Raw genomic sequence first — 21515 nt, 5'->3', positions numbered from 1 at the left:
CACACATGCACTCACACACACAGGACAGTACTGTGTGTTACTGGAACAGTATCATTCCATGAGACCTCAGCATACTGTACAGAGTGTTTAATTAAGCTTCACTTATTATCACACCCACCAGTTTATTTAGGCAATCTAAATATACTGTGCATGTATATAATGAAATTGCGGCTGACTGTGTTTGTGTGTTTCTGTTTGTGTGTGTATGTGCAGCTGAAGTTGGAGAAGGAGTTGGAGATAAGTGAATCAGCTCAGGGTCGGTTTGGGATGACTCTAGCTGCTGTAGCAGATCTGAATGGAGACCAGCTGCAGGATTTAGCTGTTGGAGCTCCACTGGAAGACAATCAAAAAGGAGCCATTTACATTTACCTCGGCAACCATGAACACGGCATCCGCCCCAAGTACAGCCAGGTACAACTCCAAAACATCTGCCCCCAGTACAGCCAGGTACAACAACAAACATCTGCCCCAATACAGCCAGGTACATCTCCAAACATCTGCCCCAATACAACCAGGTACAACTCCAAAACATCTGCCCCCAGTACAGCCAGGTACAACTCCAAAACATCTGCCCCCAATACAGCCAGGTACATCTCCAAAACATCTGTCCCCAAAACAGCCAGGTACAACTCCAAACATCTGCCCCCAGTACAGCCAGGTACAACTCCAAAACATCTGCCCCCAGTACAGCCAGGTACAACTAAAAAACATCTGCCCCAATACAGCCAGGTACAACAACAAACAACTGCCCCCAAAACAGCCAGGTACTACAACAAACATCTGCTCCCAGTACAGCCAGGTACAACAATAAATATCTGCCCCAATACAGCCAGGTACATCTCCAAACATCTGCCCCCAGTACAGCCAGGTACATCTCCAAAATATCTGCCCCCAGTACAGCCAAGTACAACTCCAAACATCTGCCCCCCAGTACAGCCAGGTACAACTCCAAACATCTGCCCCAGTATAGCCAGGTACAACTCCAAACACAGATAAACAGGACGTACACTATATAAATCATATACAGTATATTTTGAATGTGATGCATGTTTGTGTGTGTGTGTGTGTGTGTGTGTGTGTGTGTGTGTAGAGAATTGCGGCAAGTTCCATCTCTAAGCAGCTTCAGCATTTCGGTTTGGCGATCGATGGTGTGATGGACATGGGACAGGATGGTCTGACGGACATTGCTGTTGGAGCACAAGGGACCGTTTTACTCCTGAAGTATGAATTACTTCCCAAATAATTTAATATGTTTTAAACACACAGCTTTATATTTATAGTTGAATCAAGTGTGCAGTAAGGACATGAAATTGCTCCTGAAATTGAGAGTTACACGTGTGGGAGTTTCTCAGTTACGCGTGATTCTGATCTCAACTTAAGTGCATTTTTCTTGAGTGATATGAGGAATGAGGAGCAGTATTAAGTGCAAGTCAGTGGCACGAACTACATGTAGGTGATGTTAATAATCTGAATGAGGAGCTCAGAAAATCCACTTAAGCAGCTGCGTAACCCAACTCTGAATACAAGGAACTCTTTTCTAACTTTTGTAATTGGTTCTCTCAGAACTCGGCCGGTTGTGTCCATATCAGTGAAGCTCAGTTTCTCTCCTTCTGAAATCAGCCTGAATAAGTTCGACTGCCTGGGCAGCTCGGAAAATGCATTTGCCATCATTACTCTGAACACCTGCTTCAGTATGACAGAGAACACCAACAGCAAAGGTATGATCACCTGGAACACATGCACACATGCTAACTCAGAGTGCAGGTACACACAACAAACGCACAGCATATACACAGCACACACAATATACACTAGGGGTGTAATGCAGTACCATTAGCTCTATTTGTATCTGTATCTAATTGTTTCTCAAAATATTCTGTTTCTGTATTCAGATTTAAATTTTGGAGTTGGGTCTCAGGCAGGCCGCAAATGCTGCTGTCTTATCAATTTGGGGACGCGCCTGACCATGACTCAAGTAGAAGCCCAGTTACCGTACTTCCACGCGCCTAACCGATCGAGCAGTTCATCAGTGCAAGGCACTGGGTATGCGTAGAATTTAGACACTGCGTTGACTTTTCTAAAGCCCACAAAAAAACGAACTGTCTCATCGACCTTGGGCACCAAAACCACTGGGCTGCTTCAGTCACTGTGAGACTCCTTTTTTACTCCCATGTTGAGCATAGCCTTGAATTCATCCTGAATCACATTTTTTTCATCTTGCAGACGATAGGGGCGGCTGTGTACCACCACCCCTGGGGTTAACTCAGTCTGCAATTTAGCAATATCCGTGGTTTGGGACGGATGTTGAGGACGCTGCGAGGCTTCCGCCCGTACAATAACTCAAATAGGGAAAACCCTGCGGAGGCTTGTGGGACCTCTGACACAGGATCTCTTTCTGGATCCCGACTCAGGAGATAACATGGAAGAGTGCTTCTTGTATTGCTTCTGGGTATCGCGTTGCATAGTCCACTAGACCTAACACAAAGTGATGCCCTTGTGCAGTTCGATCTAATGGCCCAACGAGGTCCATGCCAATTCTTTTGAAGGGGACCTCGATTAATGGGAGTGGGCTCAACGGCACTTTTGGGGTGGCCAGCAGATTCACCAGCTAATATTCGTGACATCACCTTCACACGTTGCCACGAATGCCCGGCCAATAGAAGATAATCCAGTGTTTTGTCCTGTCCTAAGTGCCATAAGGTCCATCCCACCTCAATCGGGGGTGGCCTGAGCTGTGTCAGGGATCCGGACTAATGCCCCCACCTCCATCACCTCGCATTGGACCTGGTAATACCCAGACTTCCCCCAACACCAGCACACCGGCCCAGGCTTTACTCCCACTCCTGCGGCCCCAGATTCACCCACCTGGGGGAGAAAGGAGACAGGCACAGGGGGAGAGGAAAGGGGAGGGAAAGCACGAGTTCAGGGAACTGGTTTCAGGGAATTGGCCCCATTTCCGGGAGCAGGGATGGGGAAAGGGTGGGGAGGAGGGGGAGAGACACAAGAGCGATAGAAAAAGAAAGGGAGAAGGGAGGGGCTCATCTGCCCCAGATACACCACCAAGTGGTCCTCTGCCAACTGGACTGCCTCGTCGAACGACACCGGTCAGTGGCACTGGACCCACTCCAGAAGTCAGGCAACAAACTGCTCCAGCACCATGAGGTCGATCACATCCCTGGCACGGTGTCCCTCAGCCAGCAACCACCTTTGGCAGGTGTCCCATAGCTTCTGGGCGAAAGCAAACGGCCGGCAGAGCTCACAGAAGGTCAGCGAACAGAAGCGCTGACGTTGCTGTTCTGGGGTTCGGCCAACCTGTTGCAAAATCACTTGTTTCAGGTCCGGGTAGTCCAGGATGTTGGTGACCAGTAGCTGCTGGGCCGTGAGTTGGGCTTCGCCGGTCAGGAACGGCAACAGTCGGGCCACCCACTGACCCTCCGGTCAGCCCCATGCCACCACGGAGTGCTCGCACAGTTCCAGAAAGGCTTCCAGATCATCCTCTGGTCCCATCTTGGAGTGTGGGGCATGGCCACGGCGGCCTCCGCGATAATGGGAGGGATGTGAAGATGTCGGCTAGTGGTGAGGACTCCATGATGGTGTCTTCCTCAGAATTCCCGGGTTTCGGCACCAGTGTGACACTCTCCCAAGTTTGGGCAGAAATGAGGAAGCAGGAGGCTTGGGAATAACTCAAGAGGCGTTTTATTCTGTGTCTTTTACTTTCGCTTTTAAGTGGTTTTATTTTTCCTAATATACACACACATGCAGCTCTGTGCTGGTTGATCTCTCTCTCTCTCTCTAGACGTGCATCTCTCTCCCTCTTATCCTCGTCTTGGCTCACCGCAAGCAGACAAACACTTTAGTAGAATTCCCCGCAGGTGTGCTTTCCTAACCACTCACCTTTTCCAGCTCCGCCCTACATTCACAAACCGGTGCTCAAAGCCCCCGCTTCCACACTACCATAATCATTAATTTTAGGATTATTTTTAATACTTGGATGCAAATCCTTTGCAGTCAATGACAGTCTGAAGTCTGGAACCTATGGACATCACCAAATGCTGAGTTTCCTCCCTTGAGATGCTTTGCCAGGCCTTTACTGCAGCCGCCTTCAGTTGCTGCTTGTTTGTGGGTCTTTCTGCCTTCAGTTTTGTCTTCAGTAAGCGAAAAACAGCTCAATTGGGTTGAGGTCATCAGACATTTATGAACATTTAATTTCTTCACCTTAAGAAGCTCTTTGGTTGCTTTCATGGTATGTTTTGGGTCATTATCCATCTGTACTGTGAAGCACCGTCCTATCAGTTTTGCAGCATTTGACTGAATCTGAACAGAAAGTATAGCTCTATACACTTCAGAATTCATCCTGCTACTTCTATCAGCAGTCACAAAGAAAGATTTCTGCAATCATCCACTTTAGTTGTCTTCCATGGTCTTCCAGGCCTTTTGGTGTTGCTGAGCTAGCCAGTGAATTCCTTCTTTTTATGAATGTACCAATTCCAGTAGCAGTTTCTGCTATATCTCTGATAGGTCTGTTTTGATTTTTTCAGCCTAATGATGGCCTCCTTCACTTGCACCTCTTTGGACCACATATTGAAAGTTCCCATGAACAGATACCAAATGCAAATTCAACTCTTGGAATCAACTCCAGACCATTTATCTTCTTAATTTGTTATGAAATTAGGAGGAAACAGGCCACATCTGACCATGACAACTGCTTATCAGTCATTTGTCCAATTACTTTTGAGCCTGTGAAAATGGAGGAACTCTGTATATATGGCTGTAAATGACTAATGCAATATTTTTGTTAAACCTTTGAATTAAAGCTGAAAGTCTACACTTCAATCACATCTTGATTCCTTAATTTCAAATCCATTGTGGGTGTGAAAATTGTATCACTGTCCAAATACTTATGGACCCAATGTGTGTGTGTGTGTGTGTGTGTGTGTATATATATATATATATATATATATATATATATATATATATTTATTTATACTGAAGCAACTGAAGCAAGCTGCCGATGTGAACATGAACAGTGCATCTCCAATTTCTATAATGTTAATGATATTTATTCCATGATCAGGGTTGACAGGTTCCACCATAATGTCATATGAAAGATGTTCTTTAAAACTGCATATTTAAGTAAAAATAAAAAGTAAAAAGTAATTAGATTGCATCCCTTGCATACACACAGCATACATTAACATTCCAGAGCACAGGTATGCTCAGATAACAGGTAACAAACACAAACATAGAGACAAACACAATAGTACCAGTAGTGCCAGTAGTTTAAGCAGGTCTAGTAAGCACCGCTAAGGCACTGCTATGATAACTGTGACTGTAGCTATCCCCTCTTCCTCTCAGGGGCAGTGAAGAGTGGTCTGAACGTGTCGTTGGAGCTCAATGCTGATGCTGTGAGACAGGACAGTCGGGCGTTTTTCATTAAGGAAGAGAAGACGTCCAGGAGTCTGGTGATGTCTGTGCTGCTGGACTCAGAGTTTTCCTGTTACAACCATACAGTCTATATGCACGTATGTTCCATCTCTTTACAACACTGAGAAGCGAGAAATAAAATGTCCTGATAGAATACATTATCTTCCTGTCACTCTGTCACACCATCATCTGTAGTCATAATTATAAATTTGTGTTCAATAAATCTTTAGATTAGAGGTCTCTGAATGTTTGATCTGGTTCTTGTGCATTTTGCAGTGTTTATGATCTGTTGCTTTATCAGCTCTTCAGCCACAGACTGCTGTTCTCTGTCCTTTTGGATGTCTGGGATAGTCTCTGTATCCCAGTCGTCATCCCACAGAATGATCCGGTGTTGATCTTCTAGATGGGAGACCTTGAGGCACTCTGAGACAGGGCAAATGTCTCTTCTGTTTTGATGGCATTTCTTCGCCTTCACTAGAACTACACAGGACCGGTCACTGAGTGGGTCATTGCAGATGCCAAGTGCTGGCAGGGTCATTAGGGTATAGAAGGACTGTTACTGTTTGGCCTTGGAAGGTGGCTGACATGTCACAGGATTAAAAACCCTGTTGCCTTTAAATATTAGGCCATTGTCTGTTGTGAGTTCATCTTTGTACATCCATAAGGGCTGCAGGAAGCAATGAACACCTTGTTTGTTGTTTTGCACGTGACAGTGTGGCAATGTAGGCATTCAGCAATTGACATAGGAGGTCTTGGGCTTAGTGGGTTTGATGGATTCCAGAGACTTTGTTGAAATATTGATGGTACTTGTGTACCTCACTTGCTTCAGGTCTTCTGTTGTCAGGTCCATAGCATAGACCATGGCTGGTGCATGCATTTGCATGTGTGTTGTGTTTGTTTGGGGTGCTCTGGACAGAAAGTCAGCTACATGTAAATCTTTGCCTTGTTTGTATTGAATGTGTAAAAGATATTGCTGTAGTCTGAGCATCATTCTCTGTAATCTCTTGCTTCAAGAGGTTTGTGGTCACTGTGCACAGTGATGTGCTCTCTGCTATGTAAATATTGGTCAAATTTTTAATATGCATTACAATGGCAAGGTATTCTTTTTTTATTTGTGCATAATTTTGCTCCATTGGGGTCAGTGTCCTGCAGGTGAACGCAACAGGTTGTTCAACAGGTTGAACTTCACGACTTCCTGGTTTCCTACTACTGTAGTGCTGTACATGAGAGACTGACTAGGTGGGAGCACCCCCTTTTGCATGGCTATCTCTTAACAAGTACATCGTATTTATAAAAAATGAAACACAGTTGCTAAAGTCATACACGGCAGATCATCCCTAGTTTAGGAACATTTTATATCTATTATCTAACATTTTAAAGCATTTATATTTTATTAATAAATATTTTATAAACTATTTTTATTTGTTGCCTATAATAATGTGAGAAAGCCAAATTCCTCATAACTTGATTTAAGCTTGAAGTGAATTATAAATCATCATGATGAAGATGTTAGTAAAGCGATCTTTTCACTGTGTCTCTGTGTTTCAGAGCTGTGTGAAGGACACAGTGTCTTCGGTGTTATTCCGACTCAACTTCCACCAGTCTGATCATCAGCCGAACAGCTCCAACTCCATACTCAACATCGACAGCAAGACCACGGCTCATGTAGAGGTGAGTCACACAACTGTCATGCCGAGAGCTGATTGGCTAAAGTAGAGCCAATCTGTGGACTGATTGGCTGAATTAGAGTCTATATGTGAACTGATTGGCTATCACTTAGCAGTGATATATTTTCAATTTAAAATGTTTATTTTAAATGATTTATTGAAATATAATAATCTACGTAGATTTCTGTTGTGAACGTGTGTGTGTTTTCCAGGTTCCCTTTCAGATTAACTGCAAAAACAGGAGCTGTGTATCAGACCTGCAGCTGGACTTTAACTTCCTGTAAGAATCCAATTCTTCAAATTTCTGCAAATCTGTATTTCTGCCAAATGTGATTTCTGTGTTGGTTCTAAAATATGTGTCATTTTAAAGTTCAGTACCAAGTGCTATCACGCACAGAATCTGTTCTAGTCATTTCTTGGTGGTAATGAGTTTGTATAGTGTTATTCCCAGAGTGTGTGGAAGTGTGTACACTCTGTATGATGCACTGCAAGGTATAACAGTGAGAAATGGCTGTGACAGTACATCAGATTTACAGCTGCAACATTCAGAGAAGTGTGTAAGGAAAGTGTGTATACAAAGTTGATGTTTTTTTGTGATGCAGGTTTTGCACACACATCCCAAACCAAATGTTTCACACTAGCATTTAGAATTCATACAGGATGAAATGATGTGATTTTGTGTGTGTGTGTGTGTGTGTGTGTGTGTGTCTGTGTGTGTGTGTGTGTTTAGGAACAGCACATTGCTGGTGGTGGACCAGGCATCTTTTATCATCCATGTGACTCTACTGAATAAAGGAGATGACTCGTTCAACACCAGCGTGGTTCTTTTCTACCCTCCTGGATTATCACTCTCGATATTCAAGACCATTGAGGTACAGCACTCTTTTTCCCCACAATTTATTTAGCACTCTAATAGTCAAAATCATAAAAGGATCTGACTCTGACTCTGATTGTGACTCTGACTCTGATTCTGATTCTGACCGTGACTTTGACTCTGATTGTGACTCTGACTCTGATTGTGACTGATTCTGATTCTGATTGTGACTCTGACTCTGACTCTGATTGTGATTGTGACTCTGATTGTGACTCTGACTCTGATTCTGACTCTGACTCTGATTGTGATTGGTCCAGTGGAACAGAAGGACTCTGAGCAGTTGTGGAGATCGTGATGACGGAGCACTGAATAAAACCACCTGCAGTATCAGTTTACCGGTTTATCGCAGAGACACGCGTGTAAGAGCAACACACAACACACTAACTCAGCATTACACAACACACACTACAGTACACACTACACACTAACTCAGCATTACACAACACACACTACACTACACACTACACACTAACTCAGCATAACACAACACACACTACAGTACACACTACACACTAACTCAGCATAACTCAACACACACTACAGTACACACTACACAATAACTCAGCATAACACAACACACACTACAGTACACACTACACAATAACTCAGCATAACACAACACACACTACACTACACACTACACAATAACTCAGCATAACACAACACACACTACACTACACACTACAGTACACACCACACAACACACACACTACAGTACACACTACACACTAACTCAGCATAACACAACACACACTACACTACACACTAACTCAGCAGAACACTACACACACTACAGTACACACTACACACTAACTCAGCAGAACACAACACACACTACAGTACACACTACACCCTAACTCAGCAGAAAACAACACACACTATAGTACACACTACACACTAACTCAGCATAACACAACACACACTATAGTACACACACTACATACTAACAGCATAACACAACACAATCTACAGTACACACTACACACTACAGTACACACTACACACTAACAACAGAACACAACTCACACTACAGTACACACTACACACTAACTCAGCATAACACAACACAATCTACAGTACACACTACACACTAACAGCAGAACACAACACACACTACAGTACACACTACACACTACACACTAACTCAGCATAACACAACACACACTACAGTACACACTACACACTACACACTAACAGCATAACACAACACAATCTACAGTACACACTACACACTACAGTACACACTACACACTAACTCAGCAGATCTACTCACAGTGTACTATAAGGCATTATAATGTGTGTGCTGTAGGCCGTGTTTGAGGGTGTGTTCCGCATCTCACACTATTACAACTGGACTGACAGCATGCAGATGACACTCGTGGCCAGCAGGTAAATACACACACACCCACCCATAAACACTCACACACACTCACACACACAAACACACACCCACAGCAAACGCATAGTGAGAGGGTCTCGAGCTGTTGTTTGTGTGTTTACAGTGATAACAATGGAAATACAAGTATCACCACAGTGACGAAGACTTTGCCTGTTCAGTTTAGTGTAGATGTGGCCATCAGCCCGTGAGTAATCACCACACACACACAGAAACACACACAGTGTTACAATTACACTCTTTTCTCTCTCTCTCTCTCTCTCTCTCTCTCTCTCTCTCAAATTCAAATTCAAATGAGTTTATTGGCATGACATATTGTACAATGAATTGCAAAAGCATTTATATGGGTAATGAATAAAACCTGAACAGTGAACAAATTATAAGATTAACAAGTGAATAAAATAAATAAATAAATAAATAAATAAGACAAAACCAAACAACAACAAAAAAGTACAGTCTGTGGGCTATGAGTGGTGTGTGTGTGTGTGTGTGTGTGTGAGTTCATGAGCACATCACTGTTTGGTCGACTCTTCCCTCTTTTTGTGGCAAACATCGATGTACCATGCTGCTATTGAAATGCAGTCTCTTTTTCCTCAGGCCGTGGCTGCTCTGTGTGTATCTGCCTCTCTCTATAGCCGTGGCTGCTCTGTGTGTAACTGTCTCTCTCTATAGCCGGGCTGCTCTGTGTGTATCTGTCTCTCTCTATAGCCGTGGCTGCTCTGTGTGTATCTGCCTCTCTCTATAGCTGTGGCTGCTCTGTGTGTATCTCTCTCTCTATAACCGGGCTGCTCTGTGTATAACTGCCTCTCTCTATAGCCGGGCTGCTGTGTGTGTATCTGCCTCTCTCTATAGCCGGGCTGCTCTGTGTGTATCTGCCTCTCTCTATAGCCGGGCTGCTCTGTGTATAACTGCCTCTCTCTATAGCCGGGCTGCTGTGTGTGTATCTGCCTCTCTCTATAGCCGGGCTGCTCTGTGTGTATCTGCCTCTCTCTATAGCCGGGCTGCTCTGTGTGTATCTGCCTCTCTCTATAGCCGTGGCTGCTCTCTGTGTGTAACTGCCTCTCTCTATAGCCGTGGCTGCTCTGTGTGTATCTGTCTCTCTCTATAGCTGGGCTGCTCTGTGTGTATCTGTCTCTCTCTATAGCCGGGCTGCTCTGTGTGTATCTGCCTCTCTCTATAGCCGGGCTGCTCTGTGTGTATCTGTCTCTCTCTATAGCCGGGCTGCTCTGTGTGTATCTGTCTCTCTCTATAGCCGGGCTGCTCTGTGTGTATCTGCCTCTCTCTATAGCCGTTGCTGCTCTGTGTGTATCTGTCTCTCTCTATAGCCATTGCTGCTCTGTGTGTATCTGCCTCTCTCTATAGCCGGGCTGCTCTGTGTGTATCTGCCTCTCTCTATAGCTGGGCTGCTCTGTGTGTATCTGTATCTATAGCTGGGCTGCTCTGTGTGTATCTGCCTCTCTCTATAGCCAGGCTGCTCTGTGTGTATCTGTCTCTCTCTATAGTCGGGCTGCTCTGTGTGTAACTGCCTCTCTCTATAGCTGTGGCTGCTCTGTGTGTATCTGCCTCTCTCTATAGCCAGGCTGCTCTGTGTGTATCTGTCTCTCTCTATAGCCGTGGCTGCTGTGTGTTTATCTGCCTCTCTCTATAGCCGGGCTGCTCTGTGTGTATCTGCCTCTCTCTATAGCCGGGCTGCTCTGTGTGTATCTGCCTCTCTCTATAGCCGTGGCTGCTCTGTGTGTATCTCCCTCTCTCTATAGCCGGGCTACTCTGTGTGTATCTGCCTCTCTCTATAGCTGTGGCTGCTCTGTGTGTATCTCTCTCTCTATAACCGGGCTGCTCTGTGTATAACTGCCTCTCTCTATAGCCGGGCTGCTCTGTGTGTATCTGCCTCTCTCTATAGCCGGGCTGCTCTGTGTGTATCTGTCTCTCTCTATAGCCGTGGCTGCTCTGTGTGTATCTGCCTCTCTCTATAGCCGTTGCTGCTCTGTGTGTATCTGTCTCTCTCTATAGCCGGGCTGCTCTGTGTGTATCTGTCTCTCTCAATAGCCGTGGCTGCTCTGTGTGTATCTGCCTCTCTCTATAGCCGTGGCTGCTCTGTGTGTATCTGTCTCTCTCTATAGCCGGGCTGCTCTGTGTGTATCTGCCTCTCTCTATAGCCGGGCTGCTCTGTGTGTATCTGCCTCTCTCTATAGCCGTTGCTGCTCTGTGTGTATCTGTTTCTCTCTATAGCCATTGCTGCTCTGTGTGTATCTGCCTCTCTCTATAGCCGGGCTGCTCTGTGTGTATCTGTCTCTCTCTATAGCCGTGGCTGCTCTGTGTGTATCTGCCTCTCTCTATAGCCGGGCTGCTCTGTGTGTATCTGCCTCTCTCTATAGCCGGGCTGCTCTGTGTGTATCTGCCTCTCTCTATAGCTGTGGCTGCTCTGTGTGTATCTGTCTCTCTCTATAACCGGGCTGCTCTGTGTGTATCTGCCTCTCTCTATAGCTGTGGCTGCTCTGTGTGTATCTGCCTCTCTCTATAGCCAGGCTGCTCTGTGTGTATCTGCCTCTCTCTATAGCCGGGCTGCTCTGTGTGTATCTGCCTCTCTCTATAGCCGGGCTGCTCTGTGTGTATCTGTATCTATAGCTGGGCTGCTCTGTGTGTATCTGCCTTTCTCTATAGCCGTGGCTGCTCTGTGTGTATCTGCCTCTCTCTATAGCCAGGCTGCTCTGTGTGTATCTGTCTCTCTCTATAGTCGGGCTGCTCTGTGTGTATCTGTCTCTCTCTATAGTCGGGCTGCTCTGTGTATAACTGCCTCTCTCTATAGCCGGGCTGCTGTGTGTGTATCTGCCTCTCTCTATAGCCGGGCTGCTCTGTGTGTATCTGCCTCTCTCTATAGCCGGGCTGCTCTGTGTATAACTGCCTCTCTCTATAGCCGGGCTGCTGTGTGTGTATCTGCCTCTCTCTATAGCCGGGCTGCTCTGTGTGTATCTGCCTCTCTCTATAGCCGGGCTGCTCTGTGTGTATCTGCCTCTCTCTATAGCCGTGGCTGCTCTCTGTGTGTAACTGCCTCTCTCTATAGCCGTGGCTGCTCTGTGTGTATCTGTCTCTCTCTATAGCTGGGCTGCTCTGTGTGTATCTGTCTCTCTCTATAGCCGGGCTGCTCTGTGTGTATCTGCCTCTCTCTATAGCCGGGCTGCTCTGTGTGTATCTGTCTCTCTCTATAGCCGGGCTGCTCTGTGTGTATCTGTCTCTCTCTATAGCCGGGCTGCTCTGTGTGTATCTGCCTCTCTCTATAGCCGTTGCTGCTCTGTGTGTATCTGTCTCTCTCTATAGCCATTGCTGCTCTGTGTGTATCTGCCTCTCTCTATAGCCGGGCTGCTCTGTGTGTATCTGCCTCTCTCTATAGCTGGGCTGCTCTGTGTGTATCTGTATCTATAGCTGGGCTGCTCTGTGTGTATCTGCCTCTCTCTATAGCCAGGCTGCTCTGTGTGTATCTGTCTCTCTCTATAGTCGGGCTGCTCTGTGTGTAACTGCCTCTCTCTATAGCTGTGGCTGCTCTGTGTGTATCTGCCTCTCTCTATAGCCAGGCTGCTCTGTGTGTATCTGTCTCTCTCTATAGCCGTGGCTGCTGTGTGTTTATCTGCCTCTCTCTATAGCCGGGCTGCTCTGTGTGTATCTGCCTCTCTCTATAGCCGGGCTGCTCTGTGTGTATCTGCCTCTCTCTATAGCCGTGGCTGCTCTGTGTGTATCTCCCTCTCTCTATAGCCGGGCTACTCTGTGTGTATCTGCCTCTCTCTATAGCTGTGGCTGCTCTGTGTGTATCTCTCTCTCTATAACCGGGCTGCTCTGTGTATAACTGCCTCTCTCTATAGCCGGGCTGCTCTGTGTGTATCTGCCTCTCTCTATAGCCGGGCTGCTCTGTGTGTATCTGTCTCTCTCTATAGCCGTGGCTGCTCTGTGTGTATCTGCCTCTCTCTATAGCCGTTGCTGCTCTGTGTGTATCTGTCTCTCTCTATAGCCGGGCTGCTCTGTGTGTATCTGTCTCTCTCAATAGCCGTGGCTGCTCTGTGTGTATCTGCCTCTCTCTATAGCCGTGGCTGTTCTGTGTGTATCTGTCTCTCTCTATAGCCGGGCTGCTCTGTGTGTATCTGCCTCTCTCTATAGCCGGGCTGCTCTGTGTGTATCTGCCTCTCTCTATAGCCGTTGCTGCTCTGTGTGTATCTGTCTCTCTCTATAGCCATTGCTGCTCTGTGTGTATCTGCCTCTCTCTATAGCCGGGCTGCTCTGTGTGTATCTGTCTCTCTCTATAGCCGTGGCTGCTCTGTGTGTATCTGCCTCTCTCTATAGCCGGGCTGCTCTGTGTGTATCTGCCTCTCTCTATAGCCGGGCTGCTCTGTGTGTATCTGCCTCTCTCTATAGCTGTGGCTGCTCTGTGTGTATCTGCCTCTCTCTATAACCGGGCTGCTCTGTGTGTATCTGCCTCTCTCTATAGCTGTGGCTGCTCTGTGTGTATCTGCCTCTCTCTATAGCCAGGCTGCTCTGTGTGTATCTGCCTCTCTCTATAGCCGGGCTGCTCTGTGTGTATCTGCCTCTCTCTATAGCCGGGCTGCTCTGTGTGTATCTGTATCTATAGCTGGGCTGCTCTGTGTGTATCTGCCTTTCTCTATAGCCGTGGCTGCTCTGTGTGTATCTGCCTCTCTCTATAGCCAGGCTGCTCTGTGTGTATCTGTCTCTCTCTATAGTCGGGCTGCTCTGTGTGTATCTGCCTCTCTCTATAGCCGTGGCTGCTCTGTGTGTAACTGCCTCTCTCTATAGCTGTGGCTGCTCTGTGTGTATCTGCCTCTCTCTACAGCTGTGGCTGCTCTGTGTGTATCTGCCTCTCTCTATAGCCAGGCTGCTCTGTGTGTATCTGCCTCTCTCTATAGCCAGGCCATGGCTGCTCTGTGTGTATTTGCCTCTCTCTGTAGCCGGGCTGCTCTGTGTGTATCTGTCTCTCTCTATAGCCGTTGCTGCTCTGTGTGTATCTGCCTCTCTCTATAGCCGGGCTGCTCTGTGTGTATCTGCCTCTCTCTATAGCCGTTGCTGCTCTGTGTGTATCTGCCTCTCTCTATAGCCGTTGCTGCTCTGTGTGTCTCTGCCTCTCTCTATAGCCGGGCTGCTCTGTGTGTATCTGTCTCTCTCTATAGCCGTGGCTGCTGTGTGTTTATCTGCCTCTCTCTATAGCCGGGCTGCTCTGTGTGTATCTGCCTCTCTCTATAGCCGGGCTGCTCTGTGTGTATCTGCCTCTCTCTATAGCCGTGGCTGCTCTGTGTGTATCTCCCTCTCTCTATAGCCGGGCTACTCTGTGTGTATCTGCCTCTCTCTATAGCTGTGGCTGCTCTGTGTGTATCTCTCTCTCTATAACCGGGCTGCTCTGTCTATAACTGCCTCTCTCTATAGCCGGGCTGCTCTGTGTGTATCTGTTTCTCTCTATAGCCGGGCTGCTCTGTGTGTATCTGTCTCTCTCTATAGCCGGGCTGCTCTGTGTGTATCTGCCTCTCTCTATAGCCAGGCCATGGCTGCTCTGTGTGTATCTGCCTCTCTCTATAGCCGGGCTGCTCTGTGTGTATCTGCCTCTCTCTATACCCAGGCTGCTCTGTGTGTATCTGTCTCTCTCTATAGCCGGGCTGCTCTGTGTGTATCTGTCTCTCTCTATAGCTGTAGCTGCTCTGTGTGTATCTGTCTCTCTCTATAGCCAGGCTGCTCTGTGTGTATCTGTCTCTCTCTATAGCCGGGCTGCTCTGTGTGTATCTGTCTCTCTCTATAGCCAGGCCATGGCTGCTCTGTGTGTATCTGCCTCTCTCTATAGCCGGGCTGTAGCTGCTCTGTGTGTATCTGCCTCTCTCTATAGCCGGGCTGCTCTGTGTGTATCTGTCTCTCTCTATAGCCAGGCCATGGCTGCTCTGTGTGTATCTGCCTCTCTCTATAGCCGGGCTGTAGCTGCTCTGTGTGTATCTGTCTCTCTCTATAGCCAGGCCATGGCTGCTCTGTGTGTATCTGCCTCTCTCTATAGCCGGGCTGTAGCTGCTCTGTGTGTATCTGTCTCTCTCTATAGCTGTAGCTGCTCTGTGTGTATCTGCCTCTCTCTATAGCCGGGCTGCTCTGTGTGTATCTGTCTCTCTCTATAGCCGTGGCTGCTCTGTGCGTATCTGCCTCTCTCTATAGCCGGGCTGTAGCTGCTCTGTGTGTATCTGTCTCTCTCTATAGCTGTAGCTGCTCTGTGTGTATCTGCCTCTCTCTATAGCCGGGCTGCTCTGTGTGTATCTGTCTCTCTCTATAGCTGTAGCTGCTCTGTGTGTATCTGTCTCTCTCTATAGCCGGGCTGCTCTGTGTGTATCTGTCTCTCTCTATAGCTGTAGCTGCTCTGTGTGTATCTGTCTCTCTCTATAGCCGGGCTGCTCTGTGTGTATCTGTCTCTCTCTATAGCCGGGCTGCTCTGTGTGTATCTGTCTCTCTCTATAGCCAGGCCATGGCTGCTCTGTGTGTATCTGCCTCTCTCTATAGCCGGGCTGTAGCTGCTCTGTGTGTATCTGTCTCTCTCTATAGCTGTAGCTGCTCTGTGTGTATCTGCCTCTCTCTATAGCCGGGCTGCTCTGTGTGTATCTGTCTCTCTCTATAGCCGGGCTGCTCTGTGTGTATCTGCCTCTCTCTATAGCCGTGGCTGCTCTGTGCGTATCTGCCTCTCTCTATAGCCGGGCTGCTCTGTGTGTATCTGTCTCTCTCTATAGCCGGGCTGCTCTGTGTCTATCTGTCTCTCTCTATAGCCGGGCTGCTCTGTGTGTATCTGTCTCTCTCTATAGCCAGGCCATGGCTGCTCTGTGTGTATCTGTCTCTCTCTATAGCCGTGGCTGCTCTGTGTGTATCTGTCTCTCTCTATAGCCGTGGCTGCTCTGTGTGTATCTGCCTCTCTCTATAGCTGGGCTGCTCTGTGTGTATCTGCCTCTCTCTGTAGCCGGGCTGCTCTGTGTGTATCTGTCTCTCTCTATAGCCGTGGCTGCTCTGTGTGTATCTGTCTCTCTCTATAGCCGTTGCTGCTCTGTGTGTATCTGTCTCTCTCTATAGCCGTGGCTGCTCTGTGTGTATCTGCCTCTCTCTATAGCCGTGGCTGCTCTGTGTGTATCTGCCTCTCTCTGTAGCCGGGCTGCTCTGTGTGTATCTGTCTCTCTCTATAGCCGTGGCTGCTCTGTGTGTATCTGTCTCTCTCTATAGCCGTTGCTGCTCTGTGTGTATCTGCCTCTCTCTATAGCCGTGGCTGCTCGGGGTGTATCTGCCTCTCTCTATAGCCGGGCTGCTCTGTGTGTATCTGCCTCTCTCTATAGCCGGGATGCTCTGTGTGTATCTGTCTCTCTCTGTAGCCAGACTGCTCTGTGTGTATCTGCCTCTCTCTATAGCTGTGGCTGCTCTGTGTGTATCTGCCTCTCTCTATAGCTGTGGCTGCTCTGTGTGTATCTGCCTCTCTCTATATCCGGGCTGCTCTGTGTGTATCTGTCTCTCTCTATAGCCGGGCTGCTCTTTGTGTATCTGTCTCTCTCTATAGCGTGGCTGCTCTGTGTGTATCTGTCTCTCTCTATAGCCGGGCCGTGGCTGCTGAGTCTGTACCTTATCATATTGTTCCTCAGCTTGTTGTCTCTGATTGTGCTCAGGTATTCAACTGTTGTATATTCTCTGTTTAGGGCCAAATAACATTGTAGTGTACTTTGTTTCTGTGTAGTTTTAGTCCAATAAGAAAGATAGTTTTCTTTTTGTGCATTAACCATTGGGTTGGGTCAGATTCTGTGGATAAGGGGTCAGTGTCCTGAAAGTGATTATTGTTATATGTGTTAGTCGTGTTAGCCAGATTAGTTTGTTTGTGGAGCCTCAGGACCTGCTGAGTCAGGAAGCTTCTTTCTCTTTGCTAATGGCATAGAAGGCTCTTCTTGCTTTCTCTTTCAGTTCATTCACAGCCAAGTTGAGGTTTCCATTTGCACTGAATTTCAGCCTAAGGTATATATAGTTTGTAGCATGAATGATTTTGGTCATTTGGTCAATTTTGGTCACAATTTCACAAGGGTGAAATTATATCTTTCTCCCTGACATCTGGGACTTTTCTGAAATATTAGAGCTTTTGTTTTAGTTGGGTTTATAGTCAGGGCCCAGGTCTGACAGAACATGTGCAGGATGTCTAGGTTCTGCTGTAGACCCTGTTCTGTTGGAGACAGCAGTACCAGATCATCTGCATAGAGGAGGAACTTAATAGTGGAGTCATATAGTGTCAGGCCAGGTGCTGCTGATTGTTCTAGTAGATTTGCCAATTCATTAATGTATATATTGAAGAGAGCTGGTGATAGTGGGCAGCCTTGCCTTTCACCCTGACCTTGAGTGAAGAATTCAGTTTGCACATTTATTGTTTGAGTACATTGTTTTTATGATGTTTTGTCCCTATACCAGTTTCTGTAATTTTAGACAAATTACAGAATTTGTTGCCAAACTGAATCAAAGGCCTTCTGGAAATCTACAAAGCAAGCAAATATTTTGGTTTTGTTCTGGTTGATATATTTGCACTCAGGGTATGCAGTGTAAAAATATGGTCTGATGTTCTATAATTTGGTAAGAATCCAATCTGACTTTTGCTTAAGACATTGTGCTCGCTAAGGAAATGTATGAGTCTTGTGTTGATGAGGCTGCAAAACAACTTCCCCAGATTACTACTTACACAGTTGCCTCTGCTGTTTGGATCTAATTTGTCTCCACTTTTGAATATGGGCATTATGAGTCTTTTATTCCAGGTGTCAGGGAAATGACCAACACTCAGAATGAAGTTGAACAGTTTTAGTAAGACCATTCTTAATTTGCAATCTGTATTCTTGAGCATTTCATTGAGGATGCCATCTGGTCCACTTGCTTTTTTGGATTGTAGGGCCTGTATTTTATCAATCAGTTCTTTTTCTGTAATGGGGTAGTCTAATGGGTTTTCATATTTACCAATTGTATCTTCCATATTGATCATTTTTTCATATATTTGGCTTTGTTCTGGGTTCATTTTTAGTTTGCTAGATAGTTGTTCAAAGTAATTTTTCCAGGTGTCTCCATTTTGTATGGCAGTTTTTTCAGGTTGTTTTTTATTCAGAAAATTCCAGTTGTCCCAAAAGTTGTTAGAATTTACAGATTCTTCAATCATTTTTAGCTGATTTTGGATGTACTCTTCTCTCTTTTTTCTGAGTGTATTTTTGTACTGTTTAGGTTCTTCACAATACTGATGGCGCAAATCTGCATTGTTTGGTTGTCTGTGTTTTTTATTTGATAATTGTTTTAATTTTTTTTCATAGTTTTACAGTCTAAATCAAACCATTTTTCATTCTCTTGTTTGGCCTTATGAATTTTCTTACAGGTTTTGAGGTTAGATAATGTTGCCAAATAATTGAATATGTAATTTATGTTCTCCACAGCCAGATTTATGCCACCTCATCATGAGGATAATAGTGTTGTTTTGTGCCCATCTGTAGTTTCCTCTAATGCTATACAGCTTACTGGGCTGTGAATGCATGTTAATATTTTGTGTCCTTTCGAGATACACAGTAATTAGGATGTGATCTGATAAGGGTGTTAGTGGTTTGACTATGAATGCTTTGAAAGAGAATAGATCTAAGTCTGTGATCATGTAATCGACTGTTGAGCAACCACAAAATGAACTATAGGTGTACCTACCAGGAGAGTTTCCTCTCACCCTACCATTGACAAGGTACGGATCAAGGCTTCAACAGAGCTCAATCAGAAGCTTCCCATTTTATTCTCATGGTCATCAGAGTTATTTCTTGGGAAGTTTACTATATTTTGTGGGAAGATCTGTCCAAAGATGTAGTTATTTCCATTATCTGTTTCCATTACCTGTTCTAGCATTTAGATGCCTACAGAGCAACACACTTCCCTGGGCCTGGAAGTGGTTAATTTGACAATGGGGAGTCTCAAAGATGTCTTTATTATAGTATGGAGATTCAGAGGGAGGAATATAAAGTGCACATAAGAAAATATATTTTGTTGTTTGGCTAAGGTGTTTGTTGACTTTGACCCAGATGTGAGATTCTTCTTTTTAAATTATTTCTAGTTTGTGCCAGATTATGATGCTCCCTGAATCTCTCCCACGTGTAATTCTTTCATGTTTTCTGGAGGATATAGATATTTCATGGTCACCTGAGGGACAACAAGTGACTTCGTCAGTTCTGCACCATGTTTCTTGTAATATTATAATGTCTATATCTGATGTGTTTTTTTGAAATTCTAGATTTTGGGTTTTATATCCAAAACTGGCTGAATTGATACCTTGTATGTTCCACATTGTGACAGTTAATGATTTCATTTGGTCAAGAAGTTTAACAAATTTAACAATCTTGACAGTCCTCTTGAGTAATACAAATCCAGCTCTAACTGATATATATACATAAACACATACTTTTTTTCCTCCCTCTCTGGTTTGTATCTCTTTTACTCATGACTACTGGTCCAACTGTGTGCATATACATCTGAGCAGGTCCTCGATCTCTCCCAGGTTGGTGTGGTTTGGTCCTTTCAGGACTGCAGCATAACTAGGCTGCTCCTGCTGCTCAGGCTGGTGGGCGTGTGAGTGTGGACCAGGCTGCTGCTCTGTTAAGGTGGTGTTGTTCCTTGCTGAAGCTGCTCTGGGTCTTCTGTGTTTTTGCTGCTGTTGTTGCCAGGGTAAATGGCCTTGAGGTGCAGGGTGCTGATGCTGGGGTCTTGGGTGCTGCAGTGTAGGCTGATGGTGTAGACTGCAGGGTGTGGAGGTCCAGGCTGTGAGTGTTTTGGGGCCAGGATGCAGGTGCATGGGGGCAGGATGCAGGTGGCAAAGTCCATGGCAGGGGCTTGGGGGCAGAGTGAGCTGGCGATAGGATGCAGACCACTGGGTTGGGTGGGGGCTGTATTGTAAAGCTCAGCTGAGTGTGGAGTGACGATGCTTTGTAGCTGTGCTGGGAGAAAGCATCTCACTGGCTGAGGGGTAGCGGTTGCTCTGACAGTCTTTGGGGGGGCTGCCAGAGGTACATCCCAGGGCAACGTCTTTAAGGGTTTTAGCAAACACATGAACACTGTCTCTGCAGAGGTAGATGTGGTCATGGAGGTGGTGAAGATCTAGTGTGGGATGATGTGCCAGGTGAATGTCTGGCATTTAAGCACATCCACGTGAGATGTCTGTGTTCACTCGTTGTATGGTGGAAAGATGGAAGTCTGTTCTAGGTAGGATAGTGGAGATAACTATTTTTGAATTTGGGAGGGTTTGTGTTGCTTTAATGGCCACCCATGTTACTGATTCTGCCACTCGCTCTTGTTGTGACCTGAGGTCTTTCGTCCCCATGTGGATGATGATGTGGCTGGGTTCACCCAGATTTTCCTTGCTCAGTTGTTCTAGGGCACTATCTGTTTTTGGGCACCAGAGTTTTAATGTTTTGTGATTAGGAAAGAGCTGTTTTTCATTGAAGAACCTGCCATTTGAACAGATTAAGGTGACAACTTTTGCATTCTTGGGCACATTTTCTTGCTCCTGGGGGCCCTCGGGGGCCTATGCCTGTGCTGTCAGTGGTGCTGCTGTTGTTGGAGTGTTGGACTCACGTGTCAGAGTGTGGGCAGCTGGTGTCTGGGTGGTGGGTGAGCTGGATTGCTGCTAGCAGGTGTGTGTGAGGCTCTTTGTTCTCTTAGGCTTTGTATTTCTCCTTCTCTGAGGAGCAGCTCCTCCGTGACTGCTTTCAGCTCTCTACTCAGGTTCTCCCTGTCCTGCTGCAGTTCCCTTATCTCTCCTCTCAGCACTGGCTTTAGACTCTCTTGTGAATTGATTGAGTTTGTTCACCAGGTGTTGTACATGCTCACTGGATGTGGCATGTGAGGGCATTAATTCCCTGACTTCTACCAGCTCTACCTCTTATAAGGAGAGGCTGTTTCTGATTTGAGTGACACACTGCTCCAGCAGTGAGTCACAGTTAATAGGGCTAGGCTAAGCCTCCTCCAGCTCCTCTTCTGAGTTCTGGGCTTCACAGCCTCTTACAGCATGACTGTTTTCTCCTTGTGTTAGTTTCTCAGCCTCTGCCAGTGCTTTGAGGCTGTTAAAGTTTGTCTGGATAGAGCTGAGACATGCTTCAGTCCCCTGGAACAT

The 21515-nt window shown here is 46.1% G+C and overlaps 1 protein-coding gene across 2 annotated transcripts in view; it reads left to right on the top strand.

Moving 5' to 3' along the window:
- The window catches only part of LOC113524847 (integrin alpha-M), a 72141-nt gene that overhangs the window by 32172 nt on the left and 18454 nt on the right, over positions 1-21515 (top strand). The window contains exons 14-23 of one of the 2 annotated variants that reach the window (XM_053229770.1): positions 214-411; positions 1091-1221; positions 1564-1718; positions 5356-5522; positions 6973-7095; positions 7304-7371; positions 7822-7963; positions 8223-8324; positions 9275-9354; positions 9468-9548. In XM_053229770.1, coding sequence (XP_053085745.1) covers positions 214-411; positions 1091-1221; positions 1564-1718; positions 5356-5522; positions 6973-7095; positions 7304-7371; positions 7822-7963; positions 8223-8324; positions 9275-9354; positions 9468-9548 — 1247 coding nt within the window. The remainder of the gene's footprint in view (positions 1-213; positions 412-1090; positions 1222-1563; positions 1719-5355; positions 5523-6972; positions 7096-7303; positions 7372-7821; positions 7964-8222; positions 8325-9274; positions 9355-9467; positions 9549-21515) is intronic. The other variant, XM_053229771.1, reaches the window with a different exon arrangement.

The sequence above is a fragment of the Pangasianodon hypophthalmus genome, chromosome 26, assembly GCF_027358585.1.
Source record: "Pangasianodon hypophthalmus isolate fPanHyp1 chromosome 26, fPanHyp1.pri, whole genome shotgun sequence".
In the NCBI taxonomy this organism is placed as follows: Eukaryota; Metazoa; Chordata; class Actinopteri; order Siluriformes; family Pangasiidae; genus Pangasianodon; species Pangasianodon hypophthalmus.
The sequence above is the reverse complement of the archived record's forward strand: the minus strand, read 5'-3'. Positions and strand labels throughout refer to the sequence as shown.